This window comes from Poromitra crassiceps (assembly GCF_964638095.1).
Source record: "Poromitra crassiceps genome assembly, chromosome: 3".
Taxonomy (NCBI): Eukaryota; Metazoa; Chordata; class Actinopteri; order Beryciformes; family Melamphaidae; genus Poromitra; species Poromitra crassiceps.
In genome coordinates this window covers 60,985,351-61,010,526 of record NC_139625.1, presented here as the reverse complement: position 1 = coordinate 61,010,526, position 25,176 = coordinate 60,985,351, and the positions used below count along the sequence as shown (strand labels likewise).

The following is a 25,176-nucleotide window of genomic DNA, read 5'->3' as shown; positions in this document are numbered from 1 at the left end:
TATCTCAGCTTCTAGAAAAAAATTGCTGTTTTTGGCTAAATCAAGCTATCTTCTCCGGCTCATAACTAAAGAACGGAAAATGGGATCAATAAACTTTTTTTTGCAGATGATAGAAGAGAGTCTCCTCGTTCTTTGTGCGTGTTCGGTGTTTACATAGTAATATCACACAATATTCTGTGGGCCTCGAGAAATCACTGAAAACGCTCTGAAACTCTGGCACTGGGAGCGTCCGTTCTCCAAAAGTGGCTGGCACTCAATGAGTTAAAAGTGACAGCACCTCTGATTTTTCCTCTCAGGGCGCAGGCAGTGCAGGGCAGAGCTCTTCTCCTCCTCACAGACTGTTCCCATGCAAATCCCCCCGAGGAGCACACACACACACACAGAGCCAGTCGCTCTGCTCTGCTGACTTCATTTCCTGAAAAGTTGGCGTTGCTTGTACACAGTGACGATGTTATATTAGCCGATATGTTTAGAGAAGCTTTGTCACATTGTCACGTCGCAGTATAGCGTTATATTTTACATATGCGCTAAACTGCCATGAGATTTGTTTGCGGAAATGTCAGACTGTGCTCTCTCTGCTCTGGCCGAGTCCGAGAGAGCCCAGCTGCTGCTGCGCGCGCCCCCGGAGCTTGGGGCTAGTGCATGAGGTTTACAGTACGACTCTCTCCCGCCCACCTGGGCTGGAGACAGTGCTTCCAACTCGGACTGATAATATAAACATCATCATTCGAGCTTATCCAGGTAAGATATTAATAAAGTAGTGACACATTCAGCGGGAAACTAACTATAATTAAGACATGTGCCAACTTTGACAACGTTTGGTTCAGTATTTTAAGAGCAAACTTCAATAGGAATAGGCTTGGAGTTCTGAGGAGCCGAAAGGGTACAGGGGGAGTAGTGGAGTAACTATCTTGAAATCCCATAGTCTTTGGGAACACTGTGACGTCAGTGTGTTCCTAATCTCCCATTCATTTGAGAGAAGAAAAAAAAAAGCAGTGTTCCACCCTTAGAGGGCGCTTATGCCAGATATGCTGCTGAAAAATGATACAAATGGTCAAATGGCAACAGTTTGGTGTCAAATGTGGAAATTTTGACCAGAATTCTTCACACATCACCCCCAAAATCGTATATATTGGTTAAAAGCTGAAAAAAAGTGTTTTGGGGGTTAGTTACACTTTAAATATTTCCAAATAGGCGTTATGGTCACATATTTGGAATGTTACGTTCTCACCCGAAAAAATATTAAAACTTTAAAACATTTTTTTTTTGCTTGATAACAGCTTTTTGTCAAGTCTAAAAATGATTACGGTAGGCGTAATCTACTTCCGGGTCTAAAACGGAAAGACGATTACAAAATGACGTCATGCAGAAGCGTCCTTATATGGGCAAATAATAAGGTGAATATAAAGACATTTAGTATGTGGGCGATATTTATGTTTGTTTGCAGAGGTGGGACCAAGTCATTGTTTTGCAAGTCACAAGTCAGTCGCAAGTCTTTGCACCCAAGTCTCGAGTCAAGTCTCAAGTCAAGACAGGCAAGTCTCGAGTCAAGTCCAAGTCATAAACTTTTAGTTTAGTCTTAAACAAGTCATGTGCTCTTCACCAAATGCAATGCTATTTTAACAAGAGTAATGAATGCATTTTAAAATTCATTTTTTAAACAAGTTTGTTGACATTACACTTTCATAGTTTCATACTATCAGTCATGTTTTATGTTTAAATGAAATAAAAAGATTCATGTAAAAAAATACAAATACATGTATAATGCACACTGTAGCTAAAAAACAGAAAGAAAAGCATCTCACGGATGAGACGACTTTTACTGCAGCACTGAAACATACTTCACTTTACTGAAGCAGTGTCAAGTCAGTCAGAATGTAAGTAGGTCATCCGCTTGAGCTCTTTCGAAATAAAACCCTTGTAACGTTAACATTCATTTGAATTTTGAGTAATGCTTTACAGCCACAGTTAATACGCCATTATGTAATCTTAATATCGACATTTTGATACAAGGTTTGCTGCTTCATTTGTTGAAACACTCCTTTCTCCTCCAACGTGCATCAGTAAGGCTTTTTACTTAAATGACATTATTTTGAAAGTTTTACCCGGAAGTTTCCATTTTCTTTTGGCTAGCCTGATGCTGCGTCTGGCAGACGTGGGAGAACGAAGGGAGGGGGAAAGAGAGCCCCCGAAGCCGCGGAGAAATTGAACGGGTCTACAAAACCAGGATCATCGCAAAACCAGTTTTATTCTTATGCAAATTACCAGATGCATGTAAACACAATGGGCAATTATCGAGGTAATAGAGAGGTGAAAAGTTGACTCCCGCGACGTTCACTGTAGCCTACGTTCATGTAGCCTATTTGCAAAAAGCTGCGCTCAGCTCAATGAGAGTAGCTTGGTGAATGACTCCCTCCGTGGTGTCTGTATTGATTGTCCCATCTTGTGAACAGCAGGCTTGCTGTAGAGTGGATTATTAGTGTCTTAAAAAAAAAAAAAACTTTGGGTTTGGAGGAAGGTATCAAGTCTTTTCAAGTCAAAAGGCTCAAGTCCAAGTCAAGTCATGAGTCATTGGTGTTCAAGTCCAAGTCGAGTTGCAAGTCTTTGTTGATTTTGTCAAGTCAAGTCTAAAGTAATCAAATTTGTGACTCGAGTCCAAGTCATGTGACTCTAGTCCACACCTCTGTTTGTTTGTATGTTTCAATTCTGTCGCCGGCTACGCCGTTTCAAGTGCGATCGGGCTCAAACGTTCAGGTGGTGTAAAGGGCACCAGTGCGGGTGACCTGACAGAGCCAGATTTTTAAATTAGGCTAATTAGCTAATGATGTGATGCATCAGTGATGTCATCAGTGATGATGTCAAAAGTGATGTCATAAGGGCGCACACACACGCACACACACACATGGAGGCATTGTGCCAAGACTGATAGGTGATGTCATGGGGGGGGGGGGGGGCACACACACACACACACACACACACAGATGATGTAATTAGTGATATCATAATAATGTGAAGTGATGGGAGTATAAGCAGGTAGAATAGGGAGGAACAAGACAGAGACGATGCACAGCCATCGTCTCCGTCTCCGGGTGATCTGACGGAGCCGGATTTCTTAATTACCGTACCGTAGCCCCTGCGGCTTATATAACGGTGCGGCTTATCTATGGATTTTTTCCCCAAAAAAAAAAAATCTCTCTTTTTTAGCACTCTTTCTAACTATAAATCCACTTCTGTTTTAATTTCCTCTCTTGCCCTCTTTTAACAACATAACATAACATAACATAACATAACACAACACAGGTAAGCAGAAAGAAAAAGACGAAGCAATCACGCCATGAATGAGGAAATGACTCACCTGCTGGAGGCTGGAGATACACGGCTTGGGCTAAACTTTTACTCCGTGAAACACTATCGATTAAGTCCGACATCGCTCAGAGGTTTTGAGCAGCTTGAAAACAAGTTTGAAAACGTGCAGAAGTCCATCCACTCACTCACTAAAGAAACTAAGGCAACCGTGAACAGAGTTTATAATGCGGAAAAGCGCATCCGCGCACTGGAGGACAAAAACAACACAGTGAGTCCGAAAATGGATAAAATGCAAAATCGAAACCCTGCACACGCAGGTTGATGACTTAATCAGCAGGAGTAAAAGAAATAACATTCGCCTGATCAATGTAAAAGAGGGAGCTGAGATGGGTGACATGGACGCTTTCGTGGCAAAATCCTGTGTTACATCCTGGACCTGAAGGAAGGCGAGAAACCACCAGAGGTGGACAGGGCACACCGGGCGCCTCGGCCACGTCCAGACCCCGGCCTGCCACCGAGGGCCATCTTCATCTGCCTACTCCGCTGGCCCGACCGTCAACTCATCCTCCAGGCTGCGGGGAAGAAGCCCCTCACCTGGGAGGGTACGCGCTTTTTCGTCCGGCAGGACCTCTCCGCGTTGGTGCAACAGAAACGCGCAACATACAACAGCATCATCGAGTCAATGGATATCGCTTTGGCGTACTGTACCCAGCGAGACTCGTCATAACCATTGATGGACAGCGGCGGAACAAGAGCTCAAAGTGAAACTGCCGAATATCTTTTGAGTTGGACTGGTCAATAGTACTGTGAGTAACTAAAATAAAAAAATAAAAAACGGAATTCTCTCTTCTTTAGCACTCTTTCTAACTATAAATCCACTTCTGTTTTAATTTCCTCTCTTGCCCTCTTTTCACCACACCGCGGACACTGTGTGCACTGTAAAAATAAACAACGGTGGTGTTGTGTTATGTTGTTTTGTTGAAATGTTACGGTAATACGGTAAATGGGAGCTTCCTCAAACAATCCCCTCTGTGCGTGACCACTTACATATGGTAATTACGGTAAGCAAACGGCCACTCGGCCAACTCCCTCCCCCGACTACCAGGAGAAAATCACAAACTTCGGCGAATTCACACAAAGGAAGATCAAGGAATATTCACAACAAGACGAGCAGTAGAAGCGGAATATTATAGGAGTGTGAAAACATCCACAATCACCAACGGGTACCAAAACGCTGGACTGCTGCGGGATGAAGAGGATGACGCCGCCACAGCTGGCGCTGAGGGCCGTCAGAGGCTTCAGAGGCTGTTCGATGCCGACAGTGACGAAGAGGAGTTCGTTGGTTTTGAGTGACAATGAAGGAGAGAGGAGAGTGGTTGACGAAGCCACCCTGAACCTGTTCGTTTCCGACACTGAAGATGAGGACTTTGGTGGTTTCAGTACGCAGGAAGAAGAGGAAGACGAGGATTAGTGACTTGACTTCTCTGGTTACAGGTTTGCTGCACATATAGCCTATTGTTGTGTGATTTTGTCTGGGGATTAGTGACCTGACTTGTTTTGTTTTGTTGAAATGTTAATAAATGGGAGCTTCCCCAAACAGCGATCTCTTTCCCGACATTCCTCTCTGTGCACGAACCCTTTCATATGGTAATTAAACATCAAAACACCCGCGGCTTATAGACCGGTGCGGCTTATAGAAGAAAAAAATAGTCAATTTTGGTCCCGCGGCTTATAGACCGGTGCGTCTTATAGTCCGGAATTTACGGTAGGTGATTTCCCTAATTACGATGTCATATAGCAGACGAGTAGGGCTGGCACGGATCAGAAAACCCACGGATCGGATCGCGTGACGGATTTTGAGCCACGGATCACGGATTTTTCGGATCAGCAAAAAAATATATACCGTAAATTCCGGACTATAAGACGCACCGGTCTATAAGCCGCACCTTCAAAGGTGACTATTTTTTTCTTCTATAAGCCGCACCGGTCTATAAGCCGCGGGTGTTTTGATGTTTAATTACCATATGTAAGGCTTCGTGCACAGAGGGGATTGTCGGGAAAGAGATGGCTGTTTGGGGAAGCTCCCATTTATTAACATTTCAACAAAACAAAAGTCAGGTCACTAATCCCCAGACAAAATCACACATTGTGGTATTTTTTGTTTTTTTTTACAGTGCACACAGTGCCCGCGGTGTGGTGAAAAGAGGGCAAGAGAGGAAATTAAAACAGAAGTGGATTTATAGTTAGAAAGAGTGCTAAAGAAGAGAGAATTCCGTTTTTTATTTTTTTATTTTAGTTACTCACAGTACTATTGACCAGTCCAACTCAAAAGATATTTGGCAGTTTCACTTTGAGCTCTTGTTCCGCCGCTGGGCACACAGTGTCCGCGGTGTGGTGAAAAGAGGGCAAGAGAGGAAATTAAAACAGAAGTGGATTTATAGTTAGAAAGAGTGCTAAAGATAGTCCGGTCTGGTTATGACGAGTCTCGCTGGGTACAGTACGCCAAAGCGATATCCATTGACTCGATGATGCTGTTGTATGTTGCGCGTTTCTGTTGCACCAACGCGGAGAGGTCCTGCCGGACGAAAAAGCGCGTACCCTCCCAGGTGAGGGGCTTCTTCCCCGCAGCCTGGAGGATGAGTTGACGGTCGGGCCAGCGGAGTAGGCAGATGAAGATGGCCCTCGGTGGCAGGCCGGGGTCTGGACGTGGCCGAGGCGCCCGGTGTGCCCTGTCCACCTCTGGTGGTTTCTCGCCTTCCTTCAGGTCCAGGATGTAACACAGGATTTTGCCACAAAAGCGTCCATGTCACCAATCTCAGCTCCTCTTTTACATTGATCAGGCGAATGTTATTTCTTTTACTCCTGCTGATTAAGTCATCAACCTGCGTGTGCAGGGTTTCGATTTTGCATTTTATCCATTTTCGGACTCACTGTGTTGTTTTTGTCCTCCAGTGCGCGGATGCGCTTTTCCGCATTATAAACTCTGTTCACGGTTGCCTTAGTTTCTTTAGTGAGTGAGTGGATGGACTTCTGCACGTTTTCAAACTTGTTTTCAAGCTGCTCAAAACCTCTGAGCGATGTCGGACTTAATCGATAGTGTTTCACGGAGTAAAAGTTTAGCCCAAGCGTGTATCTCCAGCCTCCAGCAGGTGAGTCATTTCCTCATTCATGGCGTGATTGCTTCGTCTTTTTCTTTCTGCTTACCTGTGTTATGTTATGTTATGTTATGTTGTTAAAAGAGGGCAAGAGAGGAAATTAAAACAGAAGTGGATTTATAGTTAGAAAGAGTGCTAAAAAAGAGAGATTTCTTTTTTTTTTTGGAAAAAATCCATAGATAAGACGCACCGTTATATAAGCCGCAGGGGGCAAAAAAGGCCAAAAAACGGGAAAAAAGCCGCGGCTTATAGTCCGGAATTTACGGTATATCAGATTTTTTCTCTCAAAATTAGATTTTCGATTAGATTTTTTTTATACTATTATAATTCTCTAACCATTTGTTGCCCTGCACAGCTCAAAAAATATTTTTTTCTCATAAGTGACACAATGTATGCTTTTACTCTGAAGGCAGAACCCAACTTCCTGTTTTAGGTGGCACTGCTATGCCTAACTTCGTGGCTGTTGCTTGCACCAGTCACATGACACGGGTACAGACCTACAGACCAGACCAGGTCAGTCTGGAAATATAACGTTGATGCTACGTTAAGCTACTCAGTGGCCCCACGTGTTGTTCTGTTGTTATGTGTCCTAAGGCAACATTTCACCGTCCGGTGATAATGTGTTCGTGAAACGTGTGCGCGCGCGCGTGTGTGTGTGTGTGTGTTGTGGCTCTCCTTATCTTGTGCAGCGCGCAACACGCTGATCGCATTCCTGTGCTTTTTCAGAGGTGTTGAAATAAGTTTGTGTGATGCTGTCTTTAGTAGCCACTAGCCACAGCCTTCAGACATACTTTACAGCAGTGACAAGGGATGAGGAAGCTCACTTGTGCTTGCCATGATGCCTGGCTGTGTCTGGCTGCGCTGGGCGTTCTCATACACTAACGTTAAACGTTAAATGAAACGAAGGATGGGGGGGGGGGGGTCCGCGGACCATTGACGTTCCGAACCGCGTTCCGAACCGCGGGGGCTGATCCGTACGGGTCACGGATTATCCGTGATCCGTGCCAGCCCTACAGGCGAGGCAGCGACACAGTGGTCATCAGTGATGTCATAAGAGCAAGTGAGCTACGGGCGAGGCTGCAAAGTTTTTCAAAAAGCTTCTACACTAAAACCTGTCAGTAGTTTACTTCACAGAAAAGGCACAATTTATACTCTTGTAACAAATCAAAATTATATTTATGTCTAACCTCTTCCAGGATGACTCTGATGAATGGGAAGATTGAGTTGACGTTTGTGGCAGACAACATCAGCTGGTGACTCTCCTCAAGTAAAGCTTGTTTGGATGTATTCAGCCGGCCATGGAGTTTCGCCCATATGAAAACAAGGTCCCTGCAACATTCAATTAAGATGACAAATCTTATGGTTTATAAGGCTGAATTACATTTTTTGTGAATTTGGCTAACCATACATGTATAAGAGGGTTTGTTCCTACAGATTTTTGGTGTAGAAAGTCTTTGCTTTTTCCCTACACTTTTTTTTTTTTTTTCCCCATTATGGTGGCTGTTCAGCTTGATGTATGCTGACAGTAGCTATATGAACCAAATCACTCTGAAATACAATAAATATTGCAATACATGTATGAAATATAAATGACAGTGTATCTGGAACTATGTAAAATTTGTAGTCATAATTTCTAGAGATGGAAATTATCTAGATTATACCCATAATTTTGCAGATCTGTGTAGGAACCCTCAAATAGTCAAATTACAGGTGATAATAAAGTGATTTATGAAGCCAACTCCAGCTGGTAGACCTTGGTTGTTGTTACAGTATATGTTGACTTATATATACAGTATATATGTTTTTTTACAGTGAAATCATAGTTAAGTTTACCTACCACAAATAGTACATGTCTCCCCTGCAGAGCTGCTGGGAGAGGAAGGCTCTGCTGAGGGCTAGTAGCAACTCATCCTTTTCCTCATTTTCCAAGCTACAGATGATATGCACTGCATCTTTGCCATTGAGGTCAACCACCTGAGAGGAAAAGCAAAACAAAAGCAAAAAACAAAAAAGGCAGCATGAGTTGATGTCCAAATTAAGAAAATAGCTATTGTAACTAAAATCCCCCCCAAAAGTTAAAGTCAGAAGGCATGCCATACTGTACATAATAAACAAACGTGATCTCCAGCCCAGGCCAAAATGTTAATTCAGTGAGTAACTTTTCTGAAAAGAAGTCACAATAGTGGCTCTACTCACCTCTTTGTGTAGGAGGTCATGCTGGGAGGTTTTGTAAAGCCATGTGAGGTAGACCTGGAGGAAGAACAGCTGTTGCCCTGCTGTGGGATGCCGAGCACAACACTTAGCCAGGGCCATAGCCTCACTGACCTGCTCACAGGCAAGCAGGTAACGCACCCGCAGCTCAAAGAACACTGGCAGCTCCGAGCTAATGTACCCGTCCACTGTGACAGAGAGAGAGAGACAGAAGCCGTTTTCACACATGCGTACAGGAACATTGCCTGTAAATCAATATCGACCATTTCCCGGAATTTCCCTTCACACCTGAGGGCTCACATTTGTGAATATAGCAGTGAAATTGCCTGTATTTGTGAGGGGGGGGGCACTGCAGAGCGGGTGGGGAGTGACGTGTGCACTTGGATGGGGAATCCTCCTTATTTTGGGGGTCGGCAAAACTCCGATGGTGAAATAAGTTTGCTTGTCACACAATAAATCACACTCGTTTGACTTAAGAGGGCATGTATGTTGTATCCTTCACATTCGCTAACCAGTCTTTGAACTGAAATCTTTGAAGAAGTAGGGATTCCTGTCGGAGAGAAATAGCCTGGCTGGTTCGATGTTTATCTGTTCACCTGCGTCACGTTGAAGCACTTTTTACAGACTTGCTTCGTTTGATGTGTCCAGGGGGCTTGCCTTCGCTGTCAGCAACGTAAGCAAAATATTTCCACATTTCGCTTCGTGCATTTGCTTTCTCAACAAGCAAGACTCAAGCCGCTGCCATTTTCGCTGTGTCCCTGTCGGGCTGGACTGAAGGACTCTGGCCAGAGTGCGAGCAGAGAGGGGGGGGGGGGGGGGGGGGGGGGGGGGAGGCACGCCCACACATGAAGCAGCCATACCGCTCTTCTGACAACCTAGGAACTGGTGAAATGTCCGCGATGACGGGGTCGCGCTTATACCGGAAAACAACTTTCACACATGAAGGCATTAGACCGCTTTCCGGTCATTTACCGGTAAAAAGCGCATGTGTGAAAACGGCTAGAGAGTGAGACAGGCAAGATGGAAGATATACCGTATATTACTTTACTGTATACTACTAACACTGCAAGGAATTTGTACAATAAAAACTGGAAAACAGCATTGTGATCTCCAGATACGACTTTTTCAAGAATGCTCCCCCACGACTCAATCATAAATAATGCATTTAATTCCAAAATAATAAATATCAATTTTGGGAAAATGACAATATTATACTTACACAATTACGCAATATTAAAAACACACAGATGATTATAGCCATAAAAACAAACTGTTTTGTAAGCAAAGATAACTTAGAAGTTAATTAATAATTCATAATGGGATTTACTTCCATCTTTCCAATCATGTTATACAACTAGGTGACAAATTCTATAAAGAGGGATATCTCATGTTAGATATATTAGATTAGATATATAACTCTTCAGGGCGTCCAGGAAGTGTAGCGGTAGATTCACTGCCTACCAACACGAGGGTCGCGGCCCTGTGTTACCTCTGGCTCGGTCGGGCATCCATACAGGCACGATTGGCTGTGTCTGCGGGTGGGAAACCGGATTAAGGGTGTCCTGAAGGGAACTGGTGGGAATAGCGTGATCCTCCCACGTGCTACGTCCTGCCAGTGAAGCTCCCCGCTGTCAGGTGAAAAGAAGCGGCTGGCAACTGCGCATGTGTCGGAGGAAGCATGATGCTAGTCTACGGCTCTCCCCAGATCGGCAGTACAATTGGGGAGAAAATGGGGGGGAATCAGAAAAGAAAAAAAATATGTAACTCTTCAGCTTATGCTCTGTGCCACAATACAAGCGGTTTACCTTTGTAATGAGACTTGTCAGGTCAAGTACTGTTCAGTTTGCTGGAAGAATTATGACAAGCTTACCGTAAATTTCGGACTATAAGCCGCGGCTTTTCCCCCGTTTTTTGGCCCTGCGGCTTATATAACGGTGCGGCTTATCTATGGATTTTTTCGGGGGGGGAAAAAAAAAAAAAAAAAATTCTCTCTTCTTTAGCACTCTTTCTAACTATAAATCCACTTCTGTTTTAATTTCCTCTCTTGCCCTCTTTTCACCACACCGCGGACACTGTGTGCACTGTAAAAAAAAACACAGGTGGTGTTGTGTTATGTTGTTTTGTTGAAATGTTAATAAATGGGAGCTTCCTCAAACAGCCATCTCTTTCCCGACAATCCCCTCTGTGCATGAACCCTTACATATGGTAATTAAACATTAAAACACAATAAAAAAAAAAAAAAAAAAAAAAAAAAAAAAAAACATTAAAACACCTGCGGCTTATAGTCCGGTGCGGCTTATATATGTAACAAACAGGCAATTTTGCTGCTGCGGCTTATACTCCGGTGCGGCTTATAGTGCGGAAATTACGGTACTTAAGTTTGCATCGATATCCGAGTAAGGTAGGGGTTTCACAGACTAGTTGATTAGTTGACTATCAAAACCACTAGTCGACACTGTGCATCATAGTCGACAAATCGCTCATCTGTGGTTTTAGGAATAAATAATATAAATAAATAAATACATTGAACATAGATTTGATTGAACAATCATGTTCTACATTATGCCATGTTAAATTAACCGAATTGAATGTATTTAGAGAGGGAAAGACTCCTGTCTATGTTGTTACTAGAGTCGAACAGTATACTGTATATGGTGCTAAGACTTTTCACATGTTTTGAGCAAGTCGTTTCTGACATGTGTAATGTGTTTCGTGTGTCCAGGGACTGGACATCGGGGAGCTGCATGCATGATGTAAACGCTGAACATTGTACAAACCTTCATTGTGAGGTAAATTGGAGTCAGTGAGGATAGCCAGTAAGGCAGAGCTCGCCCATGGCCCGCCGCTCTGGACCAAATGCTTCACCTGAAGTAAATGAACATTTTGATGGCTGGCTAGGGCCACATGACATTCCTGAAAGAGAACAGAGACACAATATGATAGTATTTTAAGGGCAAGCTGTGTCACACAAAGTGTTCTGAGGTGTTTTGAATCATATCTTGTTCGGAAATACACTCAATACTGTTTAATTAAATAACACTAGGGGTGTCACTAGGGCTGGGACGGATCACGGATAATCCGTGACCCGTACGGATCAGCCCCCACGGTTCGGCACACGGTTCGGAACGTCGTGGTCCGCGGACTCCCCCCCCCCCCCCCCCTTTCGTTTCATTTAACGTTTAACGTTAGTGTATGAGAACGCCTGCAACGCAGCCAGACACAGACAGGCATCATCATGGCAAGCACAAGTGCGCTTCCTCATCCCTTCGCTGTAAAGTCTCTCTGACGGCTGTGGCTAGTGGCTACTAAAGACAACAAACTTATTTCAACACCTCTGAAAAAGCACAGGAATGCGAGCAGCATGTTGCGCGCTGCACACGTTAGCGAGAGCCACAACACGCACACACACACACACACACGCACACGTTTCACGAACACATTATCACCGGACGGTGAAATGTTGCCTTGGACACATAACAACAAAACAACACGTGGGGCCACCGAGTAGCATAACGTAGCATCAACGTTATGTTTCCAGACTCACCCGGTCTGGTCTGTAGCCTACTCGTGTCAAGTGACTACGTTAGCACGCAACAGCCAGGAAGTTAGGCGCAGTGCCACCTAAAACAGGAAGTTGGGTTGTTTTGCCTTCAGAGTAAAAGCATAAATTGTGTCATGAGAAAAAAATATTTTTTGAGCTGTGCAGGGCAACAAATGGTTAGAGAAGTATAATAGTATTAAAAATTCAAATCGAAAATCTAATTTTGAGAGAAAAAATCTGATATAGCCTTTTTTTTTTTTTTTTGCTGATCCGAAAAATCCGTGATCCGTGGCTCAAAATCCGTCACGCGATCCGATCCGTGGGTTTTCTGATCCGTCCCAGCCCTAGGTGTCACGGTACGTGTATTCGTCCCGTGACGTCACGGTTTGGGCGTCACGGTTCGGTGCGTGTAGCTATTAGGGATGGGCGCGAGTACTCGGGTACTCGAGCACTCGTTCATAACATCAGTATTCGAGTAACGTTTCTGCTGTTCGGGTACTTGCCCCACTCCCCACCCCTTTAAAAATGGTATAAAGATCTACGCACGCATCGTCATGTGGATCTGGCAGCAACCAGCAGCAACTGCACGGCCGGGCGTCAAGTCAGCCAGAATGTACAAGTACGTCATCCGCTTTGTTGCTTTCAAAATAAAACGCTTATTGTAACCTTATTTATTTTGAGTAATGCGTTACAGCCACAGTTTCATGCCATATAACATCACAATGAGTATTTTGATACAAGGATGCTGCTTCCTTCATTGAAATACCTTTTCTCCTCCAACGTGCATCAATACGCTATTTACTTTTGTTTAAGTAACATTATTTTGAAAGTTTTAACCAGAAGTTTTCCAGCTCTTCCCGAAAATGGTGCCTGGAGATATTCTCCCGAATGAGAAGCACGCTTCTTCATAGCGCACGCCCGATAAAAACGTTGCACTAGTTTACTGACTACACTGTCGTTTCTCTTGTGACGTTAGTCACAAGAAATGTGGAGAAAGAATCACTTTTTGGGAGACAATCGCATCATGGTGATCACTATTCAGCAACAATGGACATGTATTGGAAATCAAATGCCTTCGCTTGTTTCACAACTTGTCTGCTCCAAAGCGCTAATCCAACCATCGGAGATACTGTCTAAAGGTAGGCTTTAGATGTTAGCTTAGCGTCACCTAATATCACAGTCAGTCCCTCTCCTGACAAAAAATGCTCCAGGTAGCACTTTTTCCATGCAAAAATGCAAACGTTATGTGTGAACAGCCCCATACACAGCAGCACCCCTGCTCAGTCATTACCATAGTAATCACACAGCCCACGCCCCCCGCGCGACGACTCGAGCACTCGTTCATAATACTAGAAGGAGAGTACTCGAGTATTTAAATTGCTTAATTAAAATGCCCATCCCTAGTAGCTATACGACAAACACGTCAATACACACTCCGTTAATTACGTTCGTCATAATTGTCAAAATCCAATTCATCTTGCGCTGTTTATGTCATCATGACATCACACATCAGAAAACATCGACAACTCACCCTAGCACCGTATATTCAGGCTAAATATAGTCCATTTAACTTTTGGAAGCCTTTGTCCTCAACAAAGTTGAGTGGAAGCATCTTGTCATTCATGGCCATGTTATCTTGTGTGGGCTAAACACATTCAATGCTATAGGATGAGGTCCTGCTGTCCTTCCTTGCATCCACATGCCTGTGCTGAATGTCGGTCGAGTGGTTTTATCTGACACAGCCTACATACAACCATTTTTCATTGACTGGATCAAAATACTGCCAAACTGCGCTGGTTTTATGAGATGCCATCTCCCTTCCGCTCCTTTGACTACGCCTGGTTTGTTTACTTTACATCTGAGCATTAGAGGAGGGGGGCCGGCTGGTGGCTGGTAAAGACGGAACAGTTCCGGCCCACATTGGTTATTATTATGATAATTTAATTATTAGTTTAACCGACTAGTATTTTGGTGTCGACCAGCCAGGGTAGTTTAAATGTTTAACCGACTAGTTGCCTGCATCCCCATATGCAGTCGTAGAGCCAGCCCTACATAAAAATCTAATGCAAGAGTCTATGTTCACTGTTAGTGTTTACTGGTTTAATACACACTACAACTTTTGTGCCCCTGTTTATCCTTGAAGATGTAAAATGTTTAACTTCGTAATTAAAATTGTCTCGAAGTATCCAAGAAGCTCCCTTTTTATTTATCTTTTCTGTTTTAATACAGTACAGGGCAATGCTGTACCACTTTATGACACTAGGTGGAGCACTAGTACTGTCTGTTCAAAAGAAATGCAACAGGTTCAAAATAAATGAAAACAAACCTAACCTCTTTTTGTTACGAGGTACGTACTGAACTGTGACTTCTGTGTACCATGACACCCCTAAACAACACTATAGTTATTGTCAAGGTTTCTAATCTGTAATGTTATCAAAAGGCATTCCTGCAGCTGCTCCACTCATGGTTATGTGTTTACATCCAAAAGAGGATTACTTGAATGTCTTAGCAACAGACAACAGAAATGTAAAGACGGTCATTTAGTAACTTGTTGTGCTCACATAGAATACTCAAGACTAGAGATGCACCGATCGATCGGCACGTGACAGGAAATGGCCGATTTTCAGCTGATCGGCCGTGACCGGTGACCTGTGCTGGTCAGTCTACATAGCCAATTCTGTGTGCCGGTTGGCTCCCCCTCTTTTTCACGTGATGTGTGCGCACAACCAAAGCACGGAGACAGGCAGCCACCACACCACACACGCCAGCATACCTTCCTTGTTGTGGAATTTTTTCACCGTCAGTGAAGAAGACAAAGATCGCAGTTTGTCACACATGCAAGTCGAAAATAAGCCGTGGAGACAGAGGTGCGGCCGAGTCCCGCTCGGCTGGAGTCCGGTCTGAGCGGCTTGCTTCATGAAGCGGTGCTTCGCCACCGCGCAGCATTACATCATTACGTTGCCACTACTGTGCGCTTGGCCCGTGTATATTTGCGCAGGAGGGAAGAGGGAAGCAGCCTGGCGAAATTAAAACCGGTTTTATTCCTATGTAAATTAGCACACGCATGTATACAATGGGCAATTATCGAGGTAAGCGAGCGAGAAAAAGAACGATAATAGGGCCGTTCACCCCCCCAGGCGTGAGCGTAGCTCACTGTACGCTCATGGATTTGCAAAAAGGTGCGCTCAGCTCACCGCTCATGAAAATAATGAGCTTGCTCAGTGAGCGGTGCTCTTAGAGCGCGTTCATGCACAACACTGGTTTCCGCAATAATTAAAGTTGCACTACCATCTACACTACACTGTGCTACAATGGTTCCATACTCTGCACTTCATTCTCACCTGGAATGTTCTGTGTTTGTGATTGTTTTGCTTTTCTGACTGTTTTGGGGCTGTGAAGATCCTGTTTGTTTTCCATTTTGTTTCTTGTTCTGATTGATTGAGGTATTACATGTTTTAGGTAGGGATGCACCGATCCACATTTTTTCACTTCCGATCCGATTCCGATACTTGAATTTGGATATCTGCCGATACCGATATTATTTCCGATACCGATATTTTCCTTGAATATACAGTATAGGCAAAGAATTGGCCAATTAAAGATTTTTAAAAAAAATATACCTTGCAAAAAGCAGACAAAATTAAGAAAATACTATTATACATGGATACTATTATACATGGGCAAATTGCGGCCCGCGCTGGAATTGCAACCCCCCCCCCCCCCCCCCCCTCGATTCCGATCCGTGAATTATGTCAGTATCGGCAACCGATACCGATATTGGATCGGATCGGTCCCATCCCTAGTTTTAGGTAGAGTGTTTAACTCACTTTTGGAGAACGGACGCTCCCAGTGCCAGAGTTTCAGAGCGTTTTCAATGATTTCTCGAGGCCCACAGAATATTGTGTGATATTACGGTACTATGTAAACACCGAACACGCACAAAGAATGATGAGACTCTCTTCTATCATCTGCAAAAAAAAGTTTATTGATATCATTTTCCGTTCTTTAGTTATCAGCCGGAGAAGATAGGTTGATTTCAGCAAAAACACACGTTTCAATTTAGAATCTGAGATATTCAGCCTTTTGTGAAAGGAAGCATTTCAAGCACATCATTGACTCTGAAGCTAATATTTTCTGATGTAATGACACCTCAAAAATTATTTCCTTCAATAAAACAGTGAAAACAAAGGAATTTTGTTTGGCCAAATAATATTTTTTAGGCCCCTGCGTTTCTTTTAGGCTGGCCCCTGCGTGCGCAGACCCTACACCTTCTTGCTGGTCTTGATTTACTGCTGGTGGGCATCAGATATTCTAGCTTGTTTGCCTGTCTCTGTGAATCGAGCCTGCTGCCTGGGTCTGTGTTTACTGTCAATGGTTGTATGCTGTAGTGCCCTGCGTGCCCCACCCCCATCCTCCTCCTCCGTGGGAGTGTCTCTGGGGCTCTGCTGCGAGTGCGTTTGCTCTGCGTTTGCTCTGCACTGAAAAGTGCGCTGCACCCTGCTTTTTCACAGCCTGTCGCCGGCTCCCAGCTGACAATAATGTAACTTTTCAGAAAGACGCTGGTGTCGGCAACTAAATCATATGGAGGGGCTATCGCAGCGGAGACGGAGGGGCTCAATTGTGGCAGCAGATTGACTGCTGTTCACAGGCACAGCTAACGTTATGCTTCATGCATATCGATGCGATTTCCGTTTCCACATGACTTCTTCTCTCTTTTTCCCTCGCCTTTCTCTAATCTGGAGAGCACTGTCGCCACCTAATGGGTCCCTAAAATAGCTTTTACACATTCAACATCCACCATACTTTCACAGGAGATGGATCTGGCTTTGATCCACGTCCCACCGTCAAAAAACACAATTGACGAACATACTCGTCCTTGGCACTCTACGTTACTAAACGAATTGACGAACATACTCGTCCTTGGCACTCAATGAGTTAATAAAGGCTTGTTAAAACTCACCTGGAATGTAACAGTAAAGTTCTTCAGTGGGTCCTGTTGGAAGTCCTTCTGGTCATAGAACAGTAAGAGCTCAAAAATACTCCTGTGAGGGGATAGGAAAATATTAATTTATCAGCCTGTATTGATATATTTTGTAAAAATGTTACAGAAAAAAAAAGAAAAAAAAATTGTTTATAGTCATGTGACCAGGGCACGAAATAAATAATAATTATATACAAGTGGCTGGTAGATTTGCTTCACTCACCAATGAAAAATAATAATGATAATCGTAAAATTTGGACATTCACTAACCATTTGGACGGTGGACAAAAAAGTCACCCTGCATATGTGACTCCTTTCAACCGATAAATATTCTAAATCACTGATGAAATGCAGAAGAAAAATAAAGGATCAATTGCCAACTCAGGAAAGTGGTTGAACATATGCCCTCAAAATATTAGCAAATGTCAGCACAACTTTAGTAGCATAGACATGTCAGAAGCTTATGCTGCTGCTATGAAAAGCTTTGCATTCAATAACAGTGTCAATAAGAGAGTAAGCAATTCAGTCATCAAGTACACCCCAACTTGTAATTACTATGTTTGGATAAAACCTGATTTAGTTACAGATGGATAGGTCAGCAATGTTGCGCATGCATCAAAAGAACTAGGGATGGTGAAAATGATTTTTTTCCTTGACCGACAACCAACGCTCATTAACCAATCATTAACCATTAACAGACAAGATTAAAATGTACTATTTATAGCCTAATCATTAGGCTATAAATAGTACATTTTAATCTTGTCGGTTAATGCATTCCCCCGGCTAGCGAAGTTGGCGCAACACTATTACAAGTTTCTCCTTGCGGTGTCACCAGGCTGGGGCGCACTGACCACTATGCTGTGTCTGTCTGTCTGCTCAGATGAGGAGAGCATTTGAGACTCGCGGGTCCAAGCGATTAGGCAGGCGAGATGCCGCCCCTCGTCTAACGACCTATTCTGAAATAAACCAGTAGATTGTCGTGCCATTGTTTCCAGTACATTGAGGGGGCGCACCACAATAATGACACAATATACCGGTAAGCAGTTAATCAATGTAGGGATGCAATATTAATATTAACATTTCTGTTATGGTCGATAACCGATATTTATCGATGTCGATATCTGTATAAAAACACATTTCTATGACAATAAAAAACAAACACTGAATTTGAAAAAGTAATGCATTTCTTTATTTCCAAAACATTTGGAAAAGCCCATAAATCATAGTTTTACCACATTGTTTCCTCTCAATGTGTAAATTTTGGCCAATACCGATAACCGATATTACCATTGCAACATCGGATCGATGCCGATAAAAAAAAAAAAAGACTAACATCGGCCGATACCGATATGATTGCCGATATATCGTGCATCCCTAAATCAATGCATAGCCTACAAGTGGATCTGGCTCTGAATGAGTCTAATATGCTATATCATGTAAAACGGCAATTAACGCTCCTCAACATGCGCGGTTGGAGACTTAATTGAAGAGGATGACAATTAAATGTGAAGATACAAAATTACACAGCAGTCGCATGCATGAGTTGCATTTATTAAAAGTGATTGTATGCTTATTTTCATTTTACTTACTTATTAACTGATAGTATTAATTGGTTAACATTTAAACAGCCGGTTAATGGTTAAATGGTTATCGGTTGACATCTCTAAGAACAATCTGAATTTAACAATTTCTGTCTGCTCTCCATGTTTACACTATGTGCCATTGTTCACTCTTTTTTTAAATCTAGGTGAAATCAATCATTTCACATGGTGATCAGAGATCTGCCGATCACACTGTTTAATTAAAGGCAACTGGAACAGGCCCCAGAAAACGTGATGGATACATCGCAGCAGGGTAACTGTATGAATACAATACAGGACACTGCAAAAAAAATGCATGTTCACTCAACTCCCCCTGGATACATTAAGGCAAAGAAAGAGCCGTAGCAGCATAACTACAGCACTGTGCTGGGCACACACTATCCACAAGCAGTGTGCAACCAACATGCACAAGGTACCTGCAGGCTTCAAAAAGCCAAATTTAACACTTTAATGCTGCAGAGAAATGCATTTATGATCAAAACAAGGAAACAAAGCAGGTAAGACCAACCAATTTCTGAATGAAAATAGCTGAAGAAAGTTGTGTGTAAATGGGCAGATTAAGATAAAGGACACCTGGGAATCAATTGTTAAATGACATGAAGGACAACTGTGTTTTGTAAAGCAGATATGATGCATATAGCCCAGGGGCTATGGACTTTTCAGTATTTGGTCAGCTATGTGGGCACTGCAGTGGGAATCTGATGTCCACAAATGGATCTAATGAAGAAAATACTTTGTGGATCTCTAAAGCCGTTTTCCCACATGCGTACTGGAAAATTACCTGTAAGTCAATATCGGACATTTCCCTTCACACCTCTCCTCTCGCATATGAGAATCTAGCAGCTAAATTTCCTGTATGTTGGGGGGCGGGGCGGCACTGCAGAGCGGGTGGGGAGTGACGTGTCGGCAAAACTCTTGATGGTGAAATAAGTTTGCTTGTTTATCCGTTCACCTGCGTCGCGTTGAAGCACTTTTTACAGACTGGCTTCGTTTGATGTGTCCGGGCTTGCCTTCGCTGTCGGCAACGTAAGCAAAATACTTCCACATTTCGCTTTGTGCATTTGCTTCGTCTGTGTCCCTGTCGGGCTGTCACTGAAGGAGGAGGACGAGCAGGCAGCAGAGAGGAGAGAGGGGAAAATCAGCACGCCCACACATGAAGCTGACATAGGCTACTGCTCTTTTTATCACAAGATCCTTTCGCCAGTTTGCTTTAATGTGCGCGAATGATTAGATTATGCCCGCTGGAACATTAAGCAACGTGTGTACACCTCGCCCATGAGAGTGTCGCGGGAAATGACTGGACCCGTTCTCTACTTAAGTCCGCTATCGCGCATACCGCTCTTCTGACTGGCTCCAAACTGGTGAAATCTCCGCGATGACGAGGTCGCGCTTATACCGGCACGACGACTTTCTCACATGCAGGCATTAGACCACGTTCCGGTCATTTTGCGGTACAAAGCGCATGTGGGAAAAGGGCTTAAAAGGGACGGGAGCACATCTCTCATTTCTTATTCTCTTTTAAAAAGTGTCACAAAGTCCTTTTGCTGTTACACAAATATGGAATAGGGACACTGCTTGCTTTAATCCCTACATAAATTGGGACAGAGTATGGAAAAGTGATTTCTCTTCACAGCATCTTGACAATCAGATCATACATTATAATTTTGCAAATAGGAGACTCTGGGACTTATAAATTTAAATTTGTATTTGGAATCGACACACATACAGGTCAATAGTATTTGACTATTAGGCGCAACAACTTTTCGCCACTCAAAGACAGCAAATGCAGATGAAAAGCAAATATCGATTAAGAAAATAATTAAAACTCGCATGAGTATTACCTATGCATGGACAGACTCAAAGCGGCCTCTGCCGTGTATACTTACAAGGCCAGACTGCTGAGTGTGTAGAGCACATGGTCACAATTTGATGAGAAGGAGGAAGAAGCTTGAACGAAGTAGCAGAGAGCCATCTCAAGGATCTTGAGCTGAGGCATCGGCACCTGCCATCGAGAGGTATACTGTTCCACCAGCTACAAAGAAAGCAAAAGAGATCAAAACAAATTAAAAGAACAACCACTCATAGATGATATCGTTTAGCATCATATTTAACGCACTACGACAATAATAGCTGGTGCAACGGTGTACTTGAATGTGATTATGGGTACTAATTTGATGCTACAGGTACCTCGAGGGGATGAAATTTAGGCAATGGTTTAGAGATGTAACGGTATGAAAATTTCACATCACAATTATCGTGACCAAAATTATCACTGTTTGTTAAAATGTGCTGAAAATTTTCAAAAAGCACTAATACACTCACAGAAATCATTTCCCCAAGTTTTATATTGAAACTATACACCCCTTTTAACTTGTTGTTTTTTAATGTGGCCCTGACTTGTGTTTGTTTTGTTTGTAAACATCCTTTTAACATTAATTTTTAGAGCATTGTTTGTTATACTTTGTCCTATGCTCTTTTTTAAGTGTAAAGTGTACTGGGACCATGCTTCATGGTGATTTTGCACTTTAAATAAAAATGTATTGATTGATTGAAAACTCAGACCCAAAAAGGATTGATACACTCACTGAAATCATTACTCCAAGGCTGTGCGTTTGCATCTGGGAGACGGTTGCCAACTTTGGTTGATGGACGGTATTCACCATGTTTTTCAAAGCACTGTAATCATGGTAACACGGTACCACGGTTTTAATGATAATGAAAATTTGAAACGGTACGGTTATCGTAAGGAATTTTATCATGGTTATCATTCAAACCGGTTATCGTTACATCCCTACAATGGTTACCAATGCATTGTACTGTCTGAAGTTTTCTTCATTATCATAAGAACGACAAACTACAAGAGTTTCCAGAGCAGCACAAGTAGTCCGTCCTCCTTTATGTGAATTGTCAGCAGGATTGGACCACATCAATCAGATCAATCAATTGATCAATCAGATTGCTAAAACTACTCACTACAGGGTTCCCACACATTTTCATGGATACAATTTCAAAACTTTTCCATTCACTTTTCAAGGATCCATAATAGAATGTCATGACGGTGACTCTGAATCAATACCACAAATTATTACTACACTGGACAAATAGGACACACCTCTTTATATTGGATTTGAGTGCTTTAGAGTCACTGACATCACATTACACATTACAGTACATGGAAGTTATTGAAATAAAACAGTTCAAATATTAATATAAAATAAACTACAAGAAGCATTACAATTTCATTACACAGAAGAAAATTATATGACGTTTCCAAACTTTCAAGGATTTTACTAATTTATTACTGTCCCAGGCCTGGAAAATAAGCACCTCCTTTCCATTGAATGAGGTGATTCATAGTAGATCGGCTGAAATAAGAGCGATTTTGAAATTCCATGGCTTTTCCAGGTTTTCCATGGCTGTGGGAACCCTGCCACTATATAAAGAATGGAGACTAGAACAGTTAATCTTTGTCTAGCCTTTCATATGGACTGTATCACTGAGGTCCACAAGAATACCAACTGTAGTCAATTGCCTGCCCTGTCCACAATTAACTATAGTGTGCCAAAGCTTTACAAACTGAACTCTCAATATCCTGGGTTGACGGAAAATGATCAACTATGCCTTGTGAATTTAGTTACCGGTAGATTAGTCCAGCCTTCAGTTTTCACTTTCAGCTCAAACTGCATGTCAAAGTTCAAATGCTATGCTAATAGACCTTTAACACAGCAACCGTTTTGAGGTGGTAAGTATTACCAAGTGTTATCAATACAGTTCCATTCCCTTTAGGCGTTTCAGTGTCAGGGCCCTCATTAATGTTATTGGTTATACTGCTTTATAACTTCAAAACGGCTGCTGTGAAAAGGGCCTATGGATGGATCTTTAACTGCAACAGTTTGAGAGGTAGGCCCATGCAGCCATAGCAAGCAGCCTTGAAAGCTGCAATCTGCAATAAATGATCAAATTATCTTCTGTTATTGTTAAAGTGATAATAACGTTAGTCTATCACCCTAACAAGTAACCGTATTTGATATACGACCTGTATTTCTACAAAGACATGCAATCACGGATGTTTATGTATTTTTTGTTAACCGCTAACTAACGTTAATCCCGTAAAACAGTGGAAGACATCTTACAACGATCACAGACTGATGTTAAAATCCACATCTCAGTGAGATGTATTATGCACTTAGTTGCGTTATAACTAACATTTTGGCAATTTCAGTACTGTGTATCTCAAAAGGCACGTCTTTGTAGGCCAACTTTATTTAGGAAGTTCTGCTATCGATCACTGCAACACATAGCGCTACATCAAAGCGCTCTGTTGCTGTCAAGGAAAATAATTGTGAAAGGCAGAGTGCCTGATTTTGAAGTTAGCTAGCAAATGTTTGGCATTGTTAACATTCATCACTTGGCAGTCTAAGACAATAACGTTAGACAGTCGTATCAACTTCGTTGCTAACGTTACTCTTCTAAACGTTTGCCATTACTGTTGTCCAGACCGAAAAAGTTACCCAAACACCCCGTGGTTTCGTAAACATGTAGCAAGCTAACTAACGCTAGGCTAACTTAGAAGCTAATTTTAGGCTAACGCAACTAGCGCTAGCTAGTGGCGAGTGCTGTCAAAATATGACTAGTTTAAACCATTTTTTGGCTAAGACGTGTCGTTAACGGCACATGTTACTGGGCCCGGGGTATCAGTCTTGACGTTAGCTCACGTTAGGTGTTGTGATAAAACGTTACATTTGTTTCTTGCAGCGACTACAGCCATTCCTTCTAGCTGCTAGCGAGCCCAGCTTAGCAGCAAGCAGTTGCTAACGCTAACCGTGTTACTGCGTTCATATGGCCAGTTCTGGGGGAGGGGAGCTGGCTGACATGCCCGTATCTTCGACAAGCCAGTGAGCAAGTTCAAGTCTGGCTCCTTACCTTGCAGAAATCTGCGCAGAACGGTTTACTATCACCTTGTAATTCATCACTTGAATAGCGACTAAACAAACTCAGTAATTGTTGTTGAAGCCCGTCTAACTCGAACACACTGCCTTCTTCCGCCATACTGCTAGTCTAGCCTTGCGCGTAGCTACCACACAACACATACATCGCGACGGTGCATTGGAAGCACTGATTGGATATTGCCGAACGTGAATGGGTTCGCTCCTTTAGGACGCCAGCGTACGCCGGAGGTGAGCTGGCTAGGCGGGGCGGGGTCCGGATGCCTTTGGAAAAAGTCATGTGCCCCAGCGCAATGAGCGCATGCTCCGCAGAAATGTCTGGTGAGCGATGTTACATGCGCCACGAACCACATGGCAAACACAAACAAACACAACTTGTTAATTGATACCCGCGTTCCACACTGCAAACTCGGAAGAAAAGTCATCTGTCACAAGAGTCGTCATTACTTTTATAAAACGACAATAAATTACTGTATTTAAAAATAACGCAAATATTCAAGCTTGTTTAGATTTTAATATTTCGCAGGGATTGTTCATTAAATTATTAGTTATACCAACTATTTTTTAATATTGAGGACTAACTTAGGCTATGTCCTCCATCATCTCAGGTCATGATGGATTAATAGTCCAAAAACACTACTTCCAGTTCCACGCCCATCTTCATTTATGGTTGAAACAGCTACATAGTCGTTTAGTTCCAGTACTGCAGGTTTCTCTTATCTCCAGCATCCTGAAACAAACTACCCCCTAAAACCCATAAAAAGAGAACAAGAAATTATACAAAAGGCAGAGGGGTCTGTGTTAGGTTGGCGAGTATGGTGTTTTTCCACTTCAAGTTTAAGACAAAATAGAAAAAATACTCAAAATTGGGCTGAAAACAAAAGACAAAAGTAACTCCAGAAAAGACAGAAATAAAGACAGCATAACCAATGTATCTGGAACCTGCCTAGGCTAACCCATGCACACTTGGGCCCTAGCTCTCAGGCCAGCAATCCTGTCTCTTCCTGGCTGGATCATAGCAAAGTAAACTTGCTCACAAGGGTGCTTGCCTGTTAAATAACCCAAGCCCCTCCTACAAAGACAGGCCAGGCAGTGTCAAGTAACAAACAGGCATCACCGAATAACTGGATGACCAATCTAATATATTGTAATGTCCCGACCAACCTTCTAAATGTATCTTTCCCACTCAGCACTGAATGATTATCATGATTGTCATTGTAGTATCCCATTTATCCCACATTAACTCGGCTAAACATTCAGAAGCCTTTCTTGAACCTTTATCTAACATCCATTGGGGGGGTATGCATTACAAAGTGTTTCATACATGTTTTCATACAGTAAAATAGTCAAACGGTTTCACAGCTATATCGCTGGCATAGAAACAAGGTGAAACAGCAGAGCAAGAGAGGGACAGAAAAAGTGCTAACAATTGATT

General features: G+C 42.8%; 1 protein-coding gene across 1 annotated transcript in view; it reads right to left on the bottom strand.

Annotated features, from left to right (window-relative positions):
- LOC310773202 (uncharacterized protein) overlaps window positions 1–21,299 on the bottom strand; it is a gene marked incomplete at its 5' end in the record, with an annotated part of 36,980 nt that extends 15,681 nt beyond the window's left edge. The window contains 7 exons of the mRNA XM_083633100.1: window positions 7,649–7,790; window positions 8,299–8,435; window positions 8,658–8,860; window positions 11,450–11,585; window positions 17,174–17,255; window positions 20,682–20,827; window positions 21,291–21,299. Coding sequence (XP_083489226.1) covers window positions 7,649–7,790; window positions 8,299–8,435; window positions 8,658–8,860; window positions 11,450–11,585; window positions 17,174–17,255; window positions 20,682–20,827; window positions 21,291–21,299 — 855 coding nt within the window. The remainder of the gene's footprint in view (window positions 1–7,648; window positions 7,791–8,298; window positions 8,436–8,657; window positions 8,861–11,449; window positions 11,586–17,173; window positions 17,256–20,681; window positions 20,828–21,290) is intronic.
- Between the last annotated feature and the right edge of the window lie 3,877 nt (window positions 21,300–25,176).